The sequence below is a fragment of the Pygoscelis adeliae genome, unplaced genomic scaffold (assembly GCF_000699105.1).
Source record: "Pygoscelis adeliae isolate BGI_AS28 unplaced genomic scaffold, ASM69910v1 Scaffold4, whole genome shotgun sequence".
NCBI classification, from domain to species: Eukaryota; Metazoa; Chordata; class Aves; order Sphenisciformes; family Spheniscidae; genus Pygoscelis; species Pygoscelis adeliae.
Genome location: NW_008824986.1, coordinates 2,029,592 through 2,051,662, shown reverse-complemented (window position 1 = coordinate 2,051,662; position 22,071 = coordinate 2,029,592). Strand labels below are relative to the sequence as shown.

Sequence of the window (22,071 nt, the reverse complement as noted above, 5' to 3'; positions counted from 1 at the left end):
CTCTGGACTTACAAACTGCATAAATCCAGGTCTGAGCAAACTCATTTCGTTACTGCTACAGGCCTACATATGGTAATACAAATTTCCCCACAAGACAGTTTATAATGACTTAAGCAAGATATTCTTGCAGCTGTTCGTGCTAGTGTAGCTAGGCAGCGTCTGCTACCAGAAAAGTCCATTCAGGTGTAACCATAGTGGTCACCATGCCCAGGATAAACATTGGTTTGGTGTCAAAAACTGAAGCTGGCTGTTGGTCTGAAGCTTCACATGTCACAGCAAGAGACATTTGGTCAAATGCCTCTCGGTCTAGACAAGAGACATCCTCATGCAAAACAGAGTAGTAATGAGAGGTTTCTAATTGAGTTCAGGGGATTAGGAGGAGGCTCATAATCACATCAAACTATCTGGAAATGGTCATTTATGTAGGAATATACTGGTTTTCTTGCATCATCTGTTTAATCTTCTAAAGATTTAAATGTGATATGTTTTGCTTTCTCAGTTACACCAGCTAGAAATCTGGTCAAGTTTTAACCTGAAGGTAAATTACTCTGAAAACATTTCACTTTCTTCCTAGCTTTCTCTTTTAGTAGGTATAGTTTTCCTTATTTAATTCTGAATTGAAATATATAGCACTATTCATTTCTATAATTAGCAGGTGAGTAATATTTGAACACAAAATCCTCAAAAATGTGGCATATCTTAATGATCTTTTTTGATGAACAGGGTGCAACAGTATAGTTCTTTCATAGGGACTTAGTGGAATTACATGTTTGATTGTTTAGCTGCCTTTGAAAAAACTCAGTTTCATTAGTTACATTCTGCAAACTTAAGATGCAGTGAGAATCTGTGTCTGCAGACTAAATTCAGACTGTTTCAATATGTCCTAGTCTACGTAGGTTTTTTTATTTTCACTCATTTTAGAATTAGTCTAATGACTAGACGCAAACGACTGCAAATACCACAGAACACGACTCGTCTTGTTCAGAACCGTGCCTCTCTCACTCTGCAGGAATACAGGATATCAAGCTTTGAGCAGAGGCTGATGAATGAAATAGAATTTCGCCTTGAACGTACCCCAGTGGAGGAATCAGACGATGAAGTCCAACACGAGGAAATCCCTACAGGCAAATACATAGCACCAATCTTTGATAAGAGACTCAAGCATTTTCGGGTAATGGAAGGATCTCCTATTACATTCACTTGCAAAATAGTTGGAATACCTGTTCCCAAGGTAGGTCATTCTCACTGTTAGCGGTAAAGGAATAAAAATCAACTACACGCTATTTTCTATACATCCCTCTGGAAAGTCTCACTCCTAAGAACATGTCTCTGTGGAGAGAGCTCTAAAACAAATTATCCCCCCCCAGCTTTCTAAAATAACAATATCTGCTCCTGAGCATGTGTCAGGCCTTGATGAGTATATGCACTGCCTCACAACCACCTGACTCCAAGAGAAATAGAACTTCATAAACCCCCAAAAATTAACTTCTTAGAAAGATGAGAACTGATCTGAGATAACCAGTAATGTGTCTATAGCCAAGAAAAGAGAACCTGACAGGCCCAGCTATGTGAAGGAGATATGCAGCTTTCTGAGTTCAACCTGGAATAATTCTATTTCACATTGTAACTGATCTGCAAATTTTATAATATTCTAAAATTTTTACTAGCAATTGGTCAACTTATGTCATGTTCTTATCTACATTTTTTCTAGTCACTATTCCACTACAGAGCAAGTGTTAAGTCACTGGGGGGGTCTGATCACTACAGGTATACTGGTTCAAGGATGGCAAGCAGATTTCAAAGAAAAATACGCATTTCAAAATGAACAGAGAAGAAGATGGAACATGTTCTTTACATATTGAAGCTTCTACTAATGATGATGATGGCAACTATACGATTATGGCTGCAAACCCACAAGTAAGGTGTTTTATTTTCCTCTACAAAAATGCTTCTTTCATCTTTTCCTAATATATGTTAACAGGAACACAGATTGGGCCGCCTAGTCTGACATCGAGTGGTGACTGTATCAAATTTCAGATGCTTCAGAGGATAGGAGAGGAAACCATGTAATGAAGAATGACGAAACTATTCCCCTACTCTTACGCGTCCCAGTCACAATCACTAAAGAAATTTTTTTACCTTAATAACTCCTGCTCCATCTTCTGACACCCCGCCCCAATGCTGATAGATACCTTTTGAGATGAGGTGATAAGACAGACATGGTATTTCAGGCAGAAAGAATAGAGCAAGGGGAAAAAAATTTACACCAAATTTGGAAGTGTTACCAAACACAATTATTCTTTATTTAGGATGCAAAGATGTGGATCTGCAAATAGTCTCATCCCCCAATACCATTCTTCTTCACCCTATGTGCTAGCTTAGCTGTTTATTTAGCAGTACGCTCAAGTATATCAGGCAACTTTTTCCAGTTTAAGTTTTTCCTTTTGTCAGAATTATATTTCAGCCCAACGACTTTTCAGTTTCTGTGTGGCTGCATAAACAAGTATGCTAGTACAAAGATACTAGCAGACAGTACCTGTGGAGACACAGTGGCAGGAACTAACAAGCAGGGATAGACTGGTTTACATAGCACCGCTGCCAAATGCATTGCCACAGCCTTGAAGAGTCTGAGAAACACACTGCTCTAGACACAAAGAAAACCCTGCCTCAACTGCACTCCACTGCATGCTAATAGCATTTGCTTTGAAAAAGTAATATTTACACTATAGTTCAGTTACTTTATAAAAATAAATCCTAATGCATTGTAAATGTTAAATATTTGTACTTTAAAATGAAATGAGCTATTAACCAACTATTAATTCTGTTTCCATTGTGATTTGCAGGGGAGAATCAGTTGTTCAGGCCACCTGATGGTTCAGAGTATCCCTGTTCGGGGCCGAATATCAACAATTCAGCCTCACAGGTAAAAGGAAAGACAAGTCCTTCAGACCCTCTTTATGCTTCTTACCGAAGGCATTCAAAATAACTAGCTACTGTACTTCAATGCACTCTGTACTTCAGTTCTCAACCATAAAATGAAAATAAAAGCAGAAGTTCCCTCCCAACAGGTCACTTCTAGAATGTAACATTTTTGAAGGTCACCTTCAAATACAGGGAAGTTTAAGTGTAAAGCATTATTTCATTTACCTGTTGCAGTGGAGTTAAAGGCAAGGGATGGATTAGCAAGATGAAATTCAGCCAAAAAAGCAAAAAGAAGTAAAGGACAGCCTGGGAATCCTACAATACTACACCATATAGTTAATTTGATAATCTTTCTAAATGGAAAATATGCAAGTATTAAATTACAATCAGTCCATTTCTTTCTGCCCTTCTATTTAACTCAAGCTATCTGTTCATCCTTTTCCACAATTTCTTCCTTTTTTTAAGCATTAGGAAAAAAAAGTTTGACTTCCAAACATATACATGCAATTTTTGTGTTGCAGAACACGACCCCGGGTACCAGAAGGAGACAAAGAGGCAGTTCAGGAACGCTTTTTCAGGCCATACTTTCTACAGGCTCCAGGTGACATGGTAGCACACGAAGGGCGACTTTGTAGGTTGGATTGTAAGGTATTAACTGTTTGCTCTGTCCTTTCTCTACCTCTGTACATGTATTGCTAGGTGTTTTCATGTTCCTTATTGCATGTATGAACACTTTCTGTTAAAGTTTTAATGCTTCATTTTAAGAAATTATTTCTTATTGCCATTGCCTCTGAGCTGATTCAGGGGATTTCTTTTCAACACACACTATATGGAATGAAGAACACAGAAAACACAACCCCAGAAATAGAAGGCTTACTTACAAGGTTGTTCAAATTACTAGATATGTTCACCATGTCCTTTACCAGTCCGAACTCCAGAAGTTCATCTGGGAATGACAGGTCCTTCTGCTCCGTTATCAGATTCTTGAACATAATCCAGAATAGCACAAAACCGTAAGAAAGAGAGGATTCAGCATGTTGTATTCTGTTCAAACAAATGTTCCCATTGTATTGACTGAATTACTGAAGATTAATACTCCCTGAAAAGAGGGAACAGAGCCCAGTTTGTTTTATGCTTCTCCAGCATGCACAGATGCAGAAACATCCCCATTTACAGATTCAAACCCCCACATGAGGGAGTTGTCAGAGATTAGAGTACACGAAGTGAACATCCTGCTATTGAACAGCTTTGAGAAAAACTCATCTGCTCCAACACATTTTGGTAGTCCCTCTATGTCCCAGTAGCACAGCAAAGGTGGTAGTGCTGACACTGACCTCTTCCACGCTCCAGAATGTCTCCTACCCTAAAGAGGGTAGAAGCTCTGAAGCAGAAGTTAATGCCCTGAAGATGAACAAGATTCATTACTACTTAATTTACGATGTAAAGTTTACTAGGGAGCATGCCAAAGAATTTGGTTATTCTTAGCTCTGCTATCCTGGCAGAGCTTGTGAAGCCTTAAAGCATGTCTGGTATTGCACAAACCTGGAAGACAGCAGTCCTCGTTCAGGCAAGTCCCACTTCCCTCTTTCTCTGGTTTGTAGAATATTGTTTGGAAAGCAATATTTTAGACATGAGTGAGTACTTCTATCTATTGGAAAGTTCTTTAAGACTATAATACAGTCTAATAATCCTTCTAAAAAATAATCTATAGTGTTCTAAAGTATGTAAGTTTAACAGCTACAAAGAACTGTATCATTCTTCATCAAAATTTACTAAATACAGTGTCATTTGTATAGAACTCTTTTTCATCTCTATTAAACTCTGTAGTGGTTTAGATCCAGGGTTTTGATTTATACTCAGCATTTAAAAAAAAGAAAACTAGCAGATTACTAGGAGTCTTTTGTGAATCTGATATATAACCAAGTTTCTTCCGTTCTGACTAAGAAAAATGTAGGTATTTCATGCATTTGTTTCTCTTGGGATGTTGTTGCTTGTTTGTTTTCTATTTTTCTCCCTTTTGGAACGAATCAGAAGAAAAACAGAAGCTGAGAAATAAAAAAAAACATCTTTCTGTTCTAGATTCTGACATCATTCAGATGGTATCTGAAAAAAAAGGCTTACCTATGAATTTACTAAAATCTATTTGTCAGTTTGACATTTGTCTCTAGCTGTTTCACTCTCTGTTAGGTGAGTGGGTTACCAACTCCAGACCTGACATGGCTTCTGAACGGCAAACCTGTCCTACCAGATGGCACCCACAAGATGCTGGTCAGAGAGACTGGAGTTCACTCTCTCCTTATTGATCCTCTCTCACAAAATGATGCTGGAACTTATACTTGCCTTGCCACTAATAAAACAGGACAAAATTCATTTAGTCTGGAGCTCACTGTTGTAGGTAAGAACCACTGAAAAACTAGTCACAATGATGAAGTTACTTGTACGTACAGACAAGTATAAATAAATAGTTAATCCATTCATAGTAGGAGAGTTCAACAGCTATAGAACCCATCTGATGGAGGGAAATGAACCTGGTGCTCAGTCGATAGGTACGCTCCTGTTATTAACAGAGGGCTGTAAGAATTCTGTCTCATCATCACTTTACCTCTCGTCTTGGCAAAATGACATTCTTAATTTTCTCCTCAGAAAATGCTTCAGGTTTGACTTCACAGTATATGTTAAGGTCTCCTAGATTTCAGTCCCAATTTTATTAGTTTAAAAATGTTTTTAAATAGAAAAATACAAATCTGAATACTGTTCTTTATAATGCCTTACAAGATGTGAGATATTGAAATTCATAGATCTGGCATTAATTTCCTGCAATGGTAGTATGTTTAGACCATTAGATATGCATACATTCTTTTATGAACATCAGTTCTGCCTATTATTTTCTTTATGTTCCCTTACAGAGGCTATGTCATGGCATTTCACTTTCCTTCCAATATCCCATTAAAAATTCACAACCTATTTTGATATGACAAGAATAATTTTTGGTTGTGTTCTTCCATACTGTTCAAAGTGAAACAAAGAATAAAATATCTGTTGTCCAATAAATCTTTTTCTTTTTCCAGCAAAGGAAGTAAAAAAAGCCCCCATGTTTTTGGAGAAGCTTCAGAACTGTGGTGTTCCTGAAGGGTACCCCGTCAGATTAGAGTGCAGAGTTGTGGGAATGCCACCCCCCATATTTTACTGGAAGAAGGATAATGAGACCATCCCATCAAACAGAGAGAGGATGAGGTACTGTACTGTCATACCCATGCTTGGAGTTTCTTGTGGCTGGACCAATTGTTTCCATGACAACCTGTGTGATAAGTACAGGTGGCGTTCTTCTTACAACAACTTCTTTCACCCACATAAAGTTTTAAAAAGCTGGCTTCACTGTGAGGTGAACAATAGCTGTTTCCTTGGTTCAGAATAAAGGCATGGAGCATAATATGCCACTGCTTCAGAGACTAGTGATAGATAGACCTTTCGGGTCATAGGCCTGATACAGCATATGCATCTTCTTATCAAAGATACTATGATACGATATTTTAATGCATTTTAGCACCTTATTCTCTCTCTAAACCATTTTTTCCTCAGTTTAGTTCTAACTATGGATGAATTCAAACTCAGAACAGTTAGAACATGGTTTTGAATGCCACAGAGTATGGGATAATAGAGAGTTTAGCATATCAGATACAGAGGCTGATAACAAAGTTCAGTCACAAACATAGGCAAAGACTTTGATCCATGCTTACAAAATACAACAATGTTCAGGTTCAGCTCTTGCATTCAAATGCATCACTATTTTTTAGGTTTTGCAAAAGAAAAGTTGATGAAATAATGTGCCTGCCTGTAATTAATGAGAAACTAATTGCTTTCATTTATTTTGTAAAGATTTCTACTTCAGCATAAACCTGATTTTTAATATTTTATTTCACTTGGCTCCAACTAATGATTTGATGCAGTCGTTGGATCTCTGAGATCAACTTCAAGAAGTACTACATTTTCACATGCATACCCTGCGCTCCGCAGCAGCACTTGTTATGAATGCACACCTACCATGAGGAAAAGCTTACTTGAAAAAAATCCTTCAGCGGTCTCCCTGTCCCCACTGAGAGACTGCTGTCCCTCTCCAAAAAGCCCACCTGACTCTGATCTTCTATAGCCTGTAGCCTTTATTCCTCTGCCTCTAGGCAGATTATGCAAGGATTTATTTCAAGTACTGGTACTTTCACAGGAATTATGGTTATATACATGCAAACACTGTAGTTAATGTAAAATGAACAACTGTCCTAAAATGCCTCATTTCCAGTTGTTTCACAGAAGCTTTGAAAACAAGTTTTTGCTTCAGCTCAGCGAAGGAATGACTAAGGGAAACCTCCCACACTTCACAATGCCAGGAGCTAACATCAGGCTTGTAACACCTCTGCTATTTCAGCCAGTCATGACCAGACTGTCTGCTCCTAAGGCTTCAAGTGGTTCTGCACAGATCCACGTCAGCAATGGGCAGCATTGTCCTTGTTTGTCCCTATCTTGCCTCACTATTATCTTCCTGCCTGAAGCCGAGACCTTTTTCGTATCATGATATGGACATGCATGAGCTTCTATACTACTGCACCCCCAGCATAAGGCAAATTATGTAGTGCAGGGAGCAAAGGGTGAATGTTCCCTTTTTTATTAGAGCTGTCAGAAGCACAAAATGTCCTCTTGACCTGAAATTCTGTGGTTTGATGTTTCCTTCCAGTTCATAAGGAAACAAAATCTCAAATTTCAGAACTTCCTGCAACTTCAAGTATTCTGATGTGCTCATCTCCCACCTCTTCCTTTATAATGCGGGAAACACTTGGGTTGATGATAGAAAGGACCAACCACAGCCTAGAGAGCAGAGGAGCCTCAGTTCTCTTATACACTATTGAATAGTTTTTCCCAGAAGTTGCAGCCAGAAAGTCTTGGATCACTGAAGAGCAAAGGAAGAGGAGGGAATAATGAAGCAGGTTTCTTTTAGAGCATTGGCCAAACAAATTGTTAAGATTTTGCTACCCAGGCATTTTCTCATGGAAAAGGGTGCCGTAAGAAAATTTCTGACTCGGTCTGGTTACTGTTGTGAAAAATATCACAACTTTGTACAAATGTTCTTGGTATTTTGTTATGTTATTCTTCCAGCTTCTGAACTAGGAAAAAACACAATATGACCGTGCAGCAGCTTTGCATGGGTTTAGTTCATTGGAATTCAATACACAATTCCAATATTAACACATACAGAGCAACAATTCAGCTCACAGTCACACCATGGCTTTGCACAGCTGAAAGGAGCAAGAACAGATTTCAGCTATTCTGGTTATTGGTTGAGGCCATACTGAAAGTAAATCTATTGACTATAAATGTCTTGGACTGCTACCTCTTTGAGAATAGAAGCTACAACGTATCTATTTCATATTTCATGTACATACTGTAAAATCTCAAAGTTGATATGCTTTTGAGAAATACTAATTCCAAAACACTTGTTTTCCCAGCATGCATCAAGATACTACAGGGTATGTCTGCCTCCTGATTCAACCTGCCAAGAAAGCAGATGCTGGCTGGTATACTTTGTCTGCAAAAAACGAAGTTGGTATTGTCTCTTGTACTGCTAGACTTGACATATACGGTAGGTATTGGCTAGTAAATAAAACAAATCAGAATTTATTTTCTTTGACTGGTCCCAGCCCTCACCTAGTTCTTAGTCCATAAATTGCTGGTTTTGATGTGGATTAGAAATCAGTGTCGCAGCATGGCCACAGCTTAATATGGCCACCAGGAGGAGGTATAATGATACAGCTAAATGGCCAAATTAGCTCTCCTGCATCAGTTTAAAGGCAGGTAAAGAGAAAAAACAGAGGAGTAGTTTTGCACAGTATTCTCTACTCCCATTTTCCACCTTCCAAATTCCCTAGACGCATAAGCATATAACAAACATGTATTCAAGTCGAACCTTAACTCTGTTCCCTCTGACACATGCCTGTGCTACAGCCCTGACCTGAGATGGAACAATAAATTGCACACAAGAAAGCAGACCCCTTCTTCTGTGGAGCATGTATGATGCAAACTATGCCTAATTAATGGAGACTAGTTTGCATCTGTTTGCCTAGGACTTGGAAGGTCTCAGCCCAGTTCAAGAACTACAGCACATCATTTAATTACTCTGTATCTATGCAAGATGTAATAGTTAAGACAATTTATCTAGAGCAAGAGAGTACTTCGATCACTTAAGCAGCATAATAAAACAGAAAACACATTCCACAAACTACTGGATTATAGCCATATCCTCGAAGGGAAAAAAAACACGTTTTCAACCTTGTATTTCTCATTTTTTAAAAAAACTCAATTATCAGGGATAACCACAAGTCACCAGTGCATCTCTGTCAGTTTTCCGCCACCTTGTGGTGACATAGGCAATAGTAATGTAATGTTCAAGAGAGGGCTGGTGAGAGTCTGATTCAAAAAAGGTCACATAAAATGAAAAATAATTCCTTAGGTATCTAAATGTTGCAAGACATAAATTAAATTTTCACATAAAGGATTCAAGGTATAAACAGGAAAAAGATGGAAAGTAAGAAATGCCTCCTGATTCCAACCATGTTTTCTAAAGACTCCACAAGTCTTACCAAAGGGAGTGACAGAAATCATTTTTCTTTGTGCTATTTTGAATGGATGGGGTTGGAGGACTGGAAGTGTGGTCTGATATTTGCAATTCCATGTGCAAAGAAAGAAGTACAGTAAATAATTAGTGTATTGTTCAAATAGAAACAAATTGGGGGCTGCACAAAAAAAGGAGGCTCTTTTTCAAATACTTCCAGATAGACAGGGTCAAAATTCAGCATGGAAAGATAATGAACATTTCCTATCGATGCTTAACATGTAGATTGTAGGTCTCCCACACTAAGCTGTTCTCAGAGTATTGTAGGCTGAACTTCTACCCTTTCATTTTAATTGCTGACAGATATGTTTGTCCAGTTTGGGTGCAGACCTGGAGGTTTTGTATAGATAAATACCGGCAAAGATAATATCAATTTCCCCTTTCTGAAGTGTTTTAAGAATGACAGCTGTTAAGTATTATATAATAGCTAAATATTCTTACAAAACTGTAACAGTATTTGTTCATATGGGAACATATTGAATGTTACTTTTAAATTCCTGAATATGTGTCTTTGGATTACACTTCTTTCAGTGTCTTTAAAAAAATCAAGGAAACGTGTTACTAGTTGTAAGTAGTAGAAGGAAATAAAAATTGTGATCACTTCTTTAAAAAAATTCCCTGTATTACTACTTTGAAATTAAATACCACCAAAAAAAAATATCAGGAAGAAAAGTCCCTCAGAGGATGGGGTAGTACAAAAGCAGAGCCATGTCCAGTTTGCTTATCTCTGTTCATGCTATGGTATGTTTTCAGTTTTGATTGCAAGAGCTTTGGAGAAGGCTCCAAAGATTAAATTATTAAATTTTGGACTTGTGAAATCCATGTAAACGTTGCCATTGCATTGAACAGGGATGGAATTCCATCTGTAAGCTTCAGTAAAGATACTCAACATATAAACTACGTAAATGATAATATTTGAAGGAACAGACCCTAAAACAGGGAACAACAATGCTGTGCTCTCTTCAAGGATGTTGGAAGCAACTTTTCAGTTGTGCGCATTGATTTCTGTTGTTTCATTGCTAACTTAATTAGAGGTTTATACAGCCTATTCTGTTTCTGTTGCTTCAGCTCAGTGGCACCGTCAAATTCCACAACCAATAAAGCTTCGACCTGGTGGCAGCCGGTATGCAAACCTTACCGGTCAAGGACTCGACATTTTTTCTGCCTTCCCAACTACTGAAAGCCCTATGCTGTTTTCATCCCCAACCCAAAAGGTGGTGGAGAGTGAAGAACTTTGAAAAACAAACAAACAATTGTTCCAGTTACACCTGCAGAGATACTAGAACTGTGGAGAAAAAAAACAAAAAAAAGAGGTACAAGTCAAGATGCTCAAGGTTTACAAGCAACTTGTTTGTAATTAAGTGTACTGCTGCTGCAAATGTTGCAAGTAACATATCATACAAGACTTTTGCATATTATTTTACTGCAGGATAATTGTGGTATGGAGTGTTGTGCAATAAATTCAGTACTGTGTAGTTTGCTAAGAATTACATAGTAAACATAGTTTTCAGCACTTAAAAGCCAATACCACTTTTACTGCTTGAATTAAAGCTACTGTACTGTAGCAAGCCATGTTAAGGATTGATGATGTTTAGCTGGAATACTGCCAGAGAAAACATTGACATTACAATAACAACAATCCTGAATGAGGGTAAACAACATGACTTTGAATGTAATTCTAAAAAAACATGCCAGATAATCACAAAGCACAAGTTAAAGGGAAAAGATGTAACTCATTTTTATATATTATTATGCCAGATAATCTTAGAATTTTTGAACTCAAAACTAGATAAATATAGTGTTTCATGTAGGTACAGCTGTACACCCTATATATTTATATTTGTGTGTGTGTGTACTCCATGAGCTGTGCACTCATGGTGTAAGGATTCATAAGGTAAGGTACAGGGCACGTGCATAGGACGCTAACATAGGAAACCAAAATTCCCGTTGTCTGAAGCATGTTCTCTAGAGCCCATAGCTGAAACTATTTTCCAGATGTGCTTCCTATTTTTTTCTTTACAATGATAGTGATTCTCTGCCTTTAAACACGGATGATATCAAGCTTGTAACTTCACCATTTTTAAGTGTGAGTCTCTTTTTCCTAATTTTTAACGTGACTAAAAGAAAAGTGCATCTACCACCTAGCTCATTTTTTAACTAACTGAAAAGGAATTATGATCTGGTGGAATTTAAATTTTCACCATCATTTAGGAAATAACCACAAGTGTGGTGTCTACTATAAAGACAGAGAAAATTCTGTTAATATACAAAAGTTATGAACTTAAGCAACAGTTAGGTGCAAAGAGCTAAAAAACCTACTGTAACTAATAGTAGAAATAAATAAGGCAATTTAATGAAAGTGCAACAGAAGGTGTTAAGTGACAACATTTAAGGATTGATTTAAATATATTTAGCATCTATACAGTTGTATTAATACCTCCCAGCACTTAGAATCTGTGACTATCTAAGATGTTTTCCTGCATCTTTAAATTATTGCTATCCCTCTTCTTTGGACATTGTTTTCAAGCAGTTCTTTCTTACTGCTTTCAACATGGCTGGAGAATGCAACAAAGTGCTGATCAAAGTCACAGAGATGAAAAGAAAAATTAACAGATACTTTCATTTTAGACCTTATTTGGATTTTTTCAAAGTTAAAAATGTAACTTAAAAAAATTACATATGCAAAGAAAACAATGAGGAGTTATCTTAAGAACAAAAGGATACTGGATATAGCCAGACACTGAGAAAGAGATAGCCTTTCATTGGGTTTCCTACAAATACAGCTTATGTTGTCTCTAACTGTTGGTTCCCTAAGGGTTTAGAGGAAGTGAATTTCTTGTATTGTTCCACTTCTCACCTGAGTGAAGACCACAAAACAAAACTATCATTATAACTTTCATGCTTTTGTTAGAAATCTCAGGCGATTCACCCCAGACCAGGAAGCTAAAACACATTTTTATCCTGAGAGACAAAAGAAGGTGCAGGTATTTCAGTGGGAAAGCAGAAGTAGCTGTTGCTGCCCTCCTCCCTGGCAAACAAAATAAAACTAATAGCTATTAAAAGTGATGCATTGATTCAAGTGACTTCAGTTATGGGGTGCCCAACTTAAGACACACTGCGGGTCTGATTTTCCAGGATAGAGAATCTACTGCTCCTCTTATATTCATTTATTTTTAGGGTGGCTTAGGGATTCCAAAATTAAACCTAGACTGAGTCAGAGTTGGGCAACCCAAAATTTAAAGTTTCCCATATTAGTTACTACTCTTGGGAAAATAATCCAAGGAAAGTTACTGGATTTTGCTTATTTAATCCAATGCTGTTGGGAAGTGGGAAGAGAGGAAATTAAGACACAAAAGATGAAATTCTACACCCTTCTACAGCCCTGGTCTTCCCATTATTTCATGCCAGAAATGAAAAGTGGATTTTGATCCAAAGTATTCCAAGTTGTATATCGGCCATCAGGCTTTCTACCTAGCATAGGCTTAGTCAAGCGATTGTCTGCTTAGAACTCCCCTGTGGCCCCCTTCCCTGCCTTTGAGTGAGGGGTTGGACCAGATGACCTCCTGAGGTTCCTTCAGACCTAAATCACTCTATACTTCCTAAATTATTTTACTTTCCACTGCCTGTCTGAATATCCTGTGTGGATTAAGTTACCTATTGACTGAGTAGAGACTAAGAATTCAAGCAAGCACAAACTTTTCCTTTTTGACTGGGATATATCCTATTAGGCAATTCTAACTACAAGAGTGATCACTTTAATCAGAGTTCTTTACATAGTTTAGAAGAAAGGAATACTAGTACTTACTGTTAGCAAGTACCTGGTTACCAGTGCTGGAATCACACTTAGTTAATATTACTGACAGTAGCAGCGGTTTTCACATTTTACAACATCAGACAACACACCCAAAAACTCAGTACAAATTAAAAGACAAAGTGCACAGAGAAGATATGTTAACCATATCTCTTCAACCTTTTCTCAGTGATTTCAGTGGAATGTCTCCAAACTAACACCATTATAACCTGAGCTGACAAGCTGAGTGTTAAGTGATACAATGTTTTTTAAAATGTACATTCAGTTCTTTGGAAGTGGGAAGAAGCTACTGCTGACAGATTCATCCCAAAAATCTGTGTAAGAAGGATTAATCCTTAGTCATTCAAGAAGAAGTCCCAGAAGTCTCACTGAGAGGTAGGCTACAGAGAGTGGATCACCAAAATCTGTCAGCTGAACTATAACATTCTCTCCTTGACAGTATTCATTAGCAAAAGGATCAAAACTTTACCCATCACATCTCCCTACATACCGCAGAAGACAGGAATTTCAATTACTTTCAGTGCATCTGATACAAACAAAATCAGAATCTGATCCCAAATGGTCTGTAGTCATTAAATTTTGCTCGTTAACTGCTACAGAACATTTCTCCTCTGCATATACTGAGCCTGTAAAATGAGTATGTAAAGGAAGCTTATGTGAATGGATGTAAATGCTGTTAATTAGTAGTATTGACCTGCTCATCACAAAGAAGGCTTGCTAGAAGAAGACACAAAAATTATGCTTGTGTTGTTAACTGATGGAAAAGCCAAGGGAAAAAGGCTTGTGTAAGCAGCAGAGACAACACTGAGTTGTCACAAAATATGCGATATTATTTGAGTTCATGTCCTGTGAAGAATGGCACTATCTAATCACACTGTGTGAAGATGCACTAGAGACTATGCAACTGTGCTCCCTTCCTGAACAGCTTGGCTGTTCATTGTTTTTGTTTAATTGAATAACCAATTTGACTTCACACTAACATGGTATTTCATTCTCTTATTCAGGGCAGGCTACTGCAACAACAAAAATCAATGTTAGAACTTCCACTGAAGTCAGTGTTAGCTATTATCTTTCAAAAGTCCATTAAAACACCACAATGTGGAGCATAACATTGTATCAGTGAGATACAGAAATGCTCAGTTTTGTAACCTCTCAATGTTTTCTGATTCAGATCTTGTAGGTTTATTTAGTTTCCCGTTTCCTTCTAGTCCTGGTTTTGTATACAATCAGAGGCACAGTATATTTCAAAGAAGAGCAGAAATAACAACTTTTGTATTGCAATTCTAAGAAGCAAAAGTATTATCTTTGCTTTAAAATTTTGGTCCAGCTTGGTGCAAACCCAGTCCTCAGCAGCATCACATAGCAGTTTGCATTGATACTCTTGGACTTCTTGCCTTAAAACAGCTGGATTGAGTTCCTTTGCTTCCGTATCGAAGGTGGAGCATTCCTTCTGAATGCCTCGTGTCTGCTAACATGAGAAGATGAGAGCCCACACTTCAAAATACGAAAAGCCACGTCTGCAGTCTTTATCTTAATATGTAAACAATCGCCAATTCCAACTGTTTACAGTAATCATAGGTACTTCAAAGCAACAAATGTGGAATAAGAATTCCTTTAAGAACTGTGTTCTTAATGCTACCAGGTTTAAAAGCATTAGTTTCTGGAAAATGTCTTCATACAAAATGATTAGCAAGACCTCATGAAATATTTTAACTGTTAAATATTGGAGAAGTGATTCATTGTTAATTGCCTTACTATCTCCAATACAAAGATGTTCACTTTGAGCCTTAAAATTCTATTTTATAATTTTTTCTTGATTAAAGTTGATATTTTTATTTTTTGATCCAAAGTCATTCTCACTGGGAAGAAAAATGTTAATGTCAGTTTTAAAGTATATTTTAAGTGCATATGAAAGGAAAAACCAAACACCTGCCTGTTCAGTAATGTATTTCCCTTCGCCTCACCTAAACTTAAATAAATGCTTCAGAGTTGCATACAAGAGTGTGTCCTTCACGTGTTCAAATAATTGTGAAAGGGTGCAACAAGACCAGAGGTTTCCTCAGAACTTTGCTGTGACAGCTGATTAATGGAATCAGACCTTACATTATTTAGAAGAAAATCATAAAATACTGTCAAGTTATGTACTAGCCATGCTTCTAGCAGTTAGTTGTGAAATATAGTTGTTGCTTTTTTACACAATTCTTAATATCAATTTGCTTTGGTTTTAAATTATGCTTTCTTCTTCTGATAACCTCAATCCCTTCATCAAAGTTTGAAAGAACAAGTTTTCTCAGGGGTACCAGAGCAGAAGCAATTTGCTTTAGGGCAATTTGCATGTTTTAAAGTTCAACAGACTGCCAAATCCTCAGCATCCTGGAGACTTAGTCTCCAAAGCCTATGCTTGAGCATATACTTCTACCTACAGACTGCCATAGCTGAACTCCATCATGTCTCAAAAATTCCTGCAGAATCTGTCTACTACATTGGTTGCCTAGCCCACACACTCCCCCTGAAATACCTGTTTACTGGGTCTAGACCAATGCTCCTAGAAGTCTCTCTGTGCAGTAGGGCACTGGAGACCTGTTACAGAGGACTTATTTTTTCAACCCGTAGCTGCATATCCAGCACTTGAACAAGTGAAAATTGAATGAGGGCCAATCAAACACACAAACCACACTGAATTTCACTCTTCCCTATACAGGTCTTCAACTTGAATGATTTAGCATATTCTTTGTATAAGGGTCCATTAGTAGACTTTGGAAGGGATTTTAAATGAGCAGCAGATGCAAAACCAACACTTGAAGGAAGGTGGATCTTAGAGCTCAGATACAGACGAGAACAGGGAAAAAAAAGGATGCGCCCCATTACATTTGCTGGTACTGATTTTGCTTTCCCATGTAATCGTAACCATGTTTCTCCATTTCTACCTGTCTTGATTTTTATATACTTCTGTGCCTGCTAGGTCAGAGACAATGTTCTTAAGACCATTTTAGCTCAGCTACAGTTCCATGAGCTAAAGCAGTTCCTACACATTTTATGATTTCCTCTGAGCAACACAAGCTGCTTTTATTAATGCCTTTGTATTTCAAGTCCATTATAGATATAAAGAACCATTTATTGCACAATACAAAGAGATCTTGGGCCATATGTGCTGTGAATTTAAGTGGAGTTCTCCATTTATATCGGTGGGAAATTCTGTTGAGAAACTGACCATCCTTTAGGATCATACAATCCGTTAGGAGCAGGCAACATGGTTTTGTAAAGAAATGGAAAAATACTGAAGACATTCTGAAATGTTGGAAAAAAACCGACTATGCACCCCAGGCTGCAGGAAGCCATGCAAAAATGAACTTCTTTTTCCTTGGAGTTACACATGCAGACATTTTAAGGAAATTCTGTGTAAGATGTATTTTGCATGCTAATTTCTGTACAAATGAAAACTGAATTACAAATTAGAAAAAAAATCAGTGGACAATATTAAAATGTACTTTTTGGTAGAAAATATATTTAAATATTATACATGGGGTTGCTTTGGGTTTTTTAAAGCCACATTTTCTTGAAATGTAATTAAAGTTAAAAACATAAAGCATGTTTTAAAAAGCACCCAAGTACCAGGTGAAATCAATGTTTGTTACAAGATATCTGTGTAGAGGAAACACTGGACTGCTTCTTCAATGAATAAACATGTCTTTATTCTCAGTGCATTTGCTTTTTCCCCTGGATATTTTGTAGAGATAGAACAGCTGAACATATTTAGAGCAAAAAGAAGCTGTTTTGTAAATTCTTATTCAATTTTAAAAATCTAGGTAAATTTCATTCCTAAATTACAGAAAACTGCATCCGTATTGCTTAGCTCAAGTATCTGGAAACCGAAGTGTAAGGGTACCCATCTTAAGGCAAAAGCTTATTTTGGAAAATCAAAAATTTTACTGGAAATCGTATTTTTTTAAATTTGTGCCTAGTGAATCACATCACAATAGGGGCTTCCACAAAGATTTCACCAGGGAAGTTCTACTTAACAAGGTATAACAACTTAGCTAAATACTAAAAAAATCTAATGATACTCATGCTTCCTCATGTGAAGAAGTTGTAACGTTATTGACTTTACAAGACTATAACTAAGGTTAGCAACACTTTTACTTTTCAGAATTTGTCCTACAGCACCATTTAGGAATTCCAGTCAAGAACTGAGCTTTGCCCTGTATGTGTGTATAGTACAAGATGGACTGTGCCCTAAATATCTTATGAATGGTGAGATGGAAAATAGAAGTCTAAAGAATTGGAACGAATTAAAGTTGTAAGACATGCGAATACATACCCACTGATGACCTCAATACTTAGACAGGAAGAAAGCACTGGCTTTTCGTTACTAACATACATTTTGGGAACTTGCTACTCTAGTTCCGCTTTCAGCCACTGAAAAGTCACTGCAGTTAAAAATGGCACTACAGTTCCGAGTTCAAAAATAATTCTGTTCACCTTGTCAAAACAGGGTGATATGATTCAAAGAATCATAGAAGCAGAGTATCTATAGCTACTTCAAATAGAAAACCCTGCAGTCTGAACCTTTTAGAAGAATAAAGGTTAATTTCCCACAACTAGTTCATTAAAATTTCACACCGAATTTCAATAGTGAAACACGTATGTGTGTAGCATGCGACAAATATTAATGAAGCAAGCATTTCTCATCCCCAATGTTTTCACGATAATGTGGTTCTAGAATTACAATGTACTGATACTACAAATAGAAGTATTTCAGTTTTGCACTGCTGTTCTGTGGGACAAAAATTTATGAGCAGACAAAACTCAGTCACTAAGAACACACCAAGCTCTGAGCATCTAAGCTTTTGCTTCATTTGGAGGCCCACTGGAAACAATAATTATTTAAGGGGAGGGGGCTTCAAATGCCCATGCCAGTAAAGTCCAATACAGAGAAGGGTCACAGCCATTATCTGACAAGCATCAAATAGCCAGTGGGGAACAAATATTTGGGAGCAATAATCAAACCCAAGTTAAACAGTCAAGCTTACATTTCACAGTGTCACTAAAGTATTTGTAAAGGAAAGCTATGAAAAGAAACCAATGAATTCCTGAATAGTTGCTGAGTTTAAGAAGTCCAAACCAGCATGGATAATATCTGCTTTTCAGACTGCCTTCAGAAAGAATTTTTAATGATTAAACTTCCCCCTCGCACCAATTCACTCCCCAAAAAGCTTTGACAGATCATCAATAGACAGACATCTGTCTATACACTACAAAGAACTTACTCTGCTGCCTTCAGTGCTATAGTAAATTGGAAATCCCAGCTTCCAGCTCAACACGGCACCCACGAAGAAACAAAAATACTACAGTATCATATAAAATCACAATGTTTCCACTATTAATATTACTAATTATTATCAATAGATAAAGACATCAATAAAACATTCACCTCCCACTAGCAAAACCAATTCTAAGAGAATGGGGATTATAATCTTACCATATTGTTCAACAGCAGAGATTGATGCAATGATCTGATTTACAAAGTGTTCACAAGCTATCTACTGCACTAAAGTGCTTTTTAGGACTTCAGTTTCAATTCTTAATAATTTTGGTAACACGATCACAGATATTTTATGTTTTGTGTTGTTTGTTCCTCTTTATGTGAGCTTACTATCATTTAATCATTCACTGCATACTAATCCATTATTTTTATAACTATATCTATCATCATATGCAGTAGATGATAAATTACAACACTGCATGGAAGAAACAAAATCAGAAGAGAAATGGATGTTAAGTACTTTTACATAAGTTGCATATAAACTGCAATGTCATGTCCCACAAAACCAAATTACATGCCAGTAATGCAGAAACACATTAGTACTGTTCTTGCACACTACTCTGGTATTGTATTACCCTTCCCACCTAAGGTTTAGAAGGCTATCTTTCACTAAGCCAAGTTTTTCATGTCATATAATTGCACAATTTATTTGCATCATATTCCCATTTCAGGATGGAAAACTCACTACTGTGCTAGCAGTGCAGGTGAGACAATGTCTGCCCAAAGTTTACAGCTAATAAATTAGTGTAAGATGGCACATCATTTAATTATTTAAGGATTGTATTGATTGTTATTACATACATAATATTGTCACTTAATAATGAGTAATATTGAAACAGTATTAGCTTGGCTATATGATGGACAACAATTAATACTATTCTCTCTATATAAACTTCTGCAAAGAAATCAGTGAATAACATGACTTCATATTCCCAGAAGGCTGAATCCGCTTTCTGTTTGCCGATAAAGATCTAATGCAATTCATAAGAAGCAAAAGCCCACATTTTAATAATTAACACTATTCATTACCTTTAGAGAGGCTAAAATATACATTAAAAACCATTCCTGAATGCTAGCATTTAAAGGAGAGAGTTGCTCAGAATATACAGTGCCTTTTCCACATGTGTTTAACCTAGCCTGAAAGTCTGTCCCAGCAGCTTTCACTCCAGGAACAGTCCAACTCCCACCTCAGGAAATGTACTAGTCTGCATGACGGTGCAGGGCAAAGCATCAGTGAGGGTTCTGAGAGAAGACAGACAGTAAGGTCAGTTCTTTGTATGTAACTGTTCCTGCAGCAGAGTCCCTCTCCTCCAAAACAGGGCTTAGTTCCTATTGATGCTTTTGCTTTTCATTGAAAGCTGCTTAATTGTTGAAAATAACTCCTATCAAAGCTATTCATTTGTCATTTGAAAGAATTCTAAAACATAAGATATGGCAGCAGCCAGCAGGGAACACGCCAGCCTTCCCTGCTGGAAACCCACCAACAGCTGTTTTAGGACAGCAGCTCCTTTTCTCCTTCTCCCTCATGGCTAACACTAGCAAGGGCTTGTTTCTGGAAATAGGCATCAGCAGAAGTACCCTTCAGCTTCATAGTCTGCTGCCATCACAACAGACATTGGCAGTCAAACTTTTGCGGACCCTACATCCTGCTACAAACACATCTGCTTCTCCAGCTGTCCTGCTCTTACTCATTTTTTGACCTTCCCAACCTCCTTTCCTCTTCTGCCTTTTCTACCCAGATCCCTCTATCCTCCACAAGCAAAAGAAGCGAACAAACAAAAGGCAATTCAGGGCATCACCAGGGCTGAAATGAATTCAACTGCTTTGCAAGAATGCTCTATAACTTTTTACCAAACTCTTATCTTTAAAGGCTGTTTTTCAGAGAGTACATAAAACACACTTCTTACTCTAACTAGGAAGCAAGCATCATTTGCTAGTTGATTCTTCTGCACATTAAACTGCCAGGACTGTGATGGAAATAGTGTAACATTTGGGGCGGGAAAGCTACTAGTAAGTAGTTCCTAGAGTAGGAATTTCAGGTAGTTGGTGAGGACATATCATAGAAAACACTTTATTTATGATTTACAAAATCTGTTATTTCCAGATAACCTAAAATTAAAAAATAAAATCCAAACATTTAAAGTCTACAAAAATCTAGAAGTTTAGATTATTTTCACATGAGCATTCTCATTTATGGTATATAATCACATGTGCTTTTACAGCCATTGAAAATAAAAACGTTCCTTCCATGACTTGAAACTAGCTCTTTTTTGAGCATACAAGAGACACCATAAATTGGATTAAAGCAAACCTACACAACCTTGGAACCCATACGTCAAACTTACAAAGTTTAAGAAAGTTAGTTCTCCAAGGACTAGAACTCCAATACATTATAAAACTTTTTTCATGGGAGCCATTTATGTGAAAACAAACCAAAGAGTAACTTGAAAGCTGACATAAAAATAAAAACATGGAGTGAAGTTCATTTCTGGTGTTATTCCATTCAGTTACACCATGGGTCAATTTGGCCCATGATCTGTAGAAAATACTGTCATGATTCATCACAGTAAAAAAAACCACCAAAAACTTATTTAATAAAAGAATCAAATGAACTAGATGGAACTAGGAAGCAACTGTCAGAAAGATTTCAAATTAAAAGTACGCTTTCCACCAGTGTTAAATAAATTCAATCTTCTTAAATGCATATTAATTTAAAGTTCTCAAAGCAAATTTATTTTGTCAAATTAGTATAAGATGCAAACAAGAATGAATTATTATAATGCCAATATTACCTTATTCAAGCAGATTAACTCTTGCTAATTATTAAATTACACAACTGGCCTGCTGCATATTCTTAGTTCGTAAAAAGTTCTAATTAGCTATTTGAAAGTGTTCAGGGTGATAGCTGAGTATTCGCTGTGCGTACGGATCACTGTCCGTTGCCATTTTTTGTCCCGGGTAATGGTAGTAGTTCTCCGGATGAAAGTGTTCACAGTGAAGGCTAATCCATTCTCTTTCAGTACTGTATCTTTCTGCTTCGGCAAGTATTCTAGTGAGAGCCATGATATAACTCAAAGCCATCTGAAGGGTCTCATACTTGGACAGCTTCTTATCTTGACCCCACTGTGGAACCACCTTTCTCAAACGATCAAAGGCTGTGTTCAGTCCTTGCATCCGTCTTCTCTCCCTGGCATTGGCAGCAAGTCTTCTCTTTGCAGCATTCTCCATCCTTTCCGAACTGCACTTCACAACACAGCCTGGTCCACTTCTGCACTGGATGTCTGATTCTACGCCTGAATCCAAATGACTGGATTTACAGGTTTTCATATTCAATGCAGGTTCAGTTTTACACACACA

At 37.2% G+C, this 22,071-nt stretch overlaps 2 protein-coding genes across 4 annotated transcripts in view; one reads left to right on the top strand and one right to left on the bottom strand.

Moving 5' to 3' along the window:
* The window catches only part of MYPN (myopalladin), a 79,453-nt gene extending 64,065 nt beyond the window's left edge, over positions 1–15,388 (top strand). For all 3 annotated transcript variants that reach the window (XM_009325817.1, XM_009325815.1, XM_009325816.1), the window contains exons 13-20: positions 1,010–1,231; positions 1,768–1,917; positions 2,844–2,923; positions 3,444–3,570; positions 5,110–5,317; positions 5,991–6,156; positions 8,418–8,551; positions 10,649–15,388. In XM_009325817.1, the coding sequence (XP_009324092.1) occupies positions 1,010–1,231; positions 1,768–1,917; positions 2,844–2,923; positions 3,444–3,570; positions 5,110–5,317; positions 5,991–6,156; positions 8,418–8,551; positions 10,649–10,818 (1,257 nt within the window). In that variant the 3' untranslated portion in view covers positions 10,819–15,388. The remainder of the gene's footprint in view (positions 1–1,009; positions 1,232–1,767; positions 1,918–2,843; positions 2,924–3,443; positions 3,571–5,109; positions 5,318–5,990; positions 6,157–8,417; positions 8,552–10,648) is intronic.
* A 6,186-nt stretch (positions 15,389–21,574) lies between these two features.
* ATOH7 (atonal homolog 7 (Drosophila)) lies at positions 21,575–22,063 on the bottom strand. Its single transcript, XM_009325814.1, has one exon. The coding sequence runs from the start codon at positions 22,039–22,041 to the stop codon at positions 21,586–21,588; it is 456 nt and encodes a 151-aa protein (XP_009324089.1). The 5' UTR covers positions 22,042–22,063; the 3' UTR covers positions 21,575–21,585.
* Between the last annotated feature and the right edge of the window lie 8 nt (positions 22,064–22,071).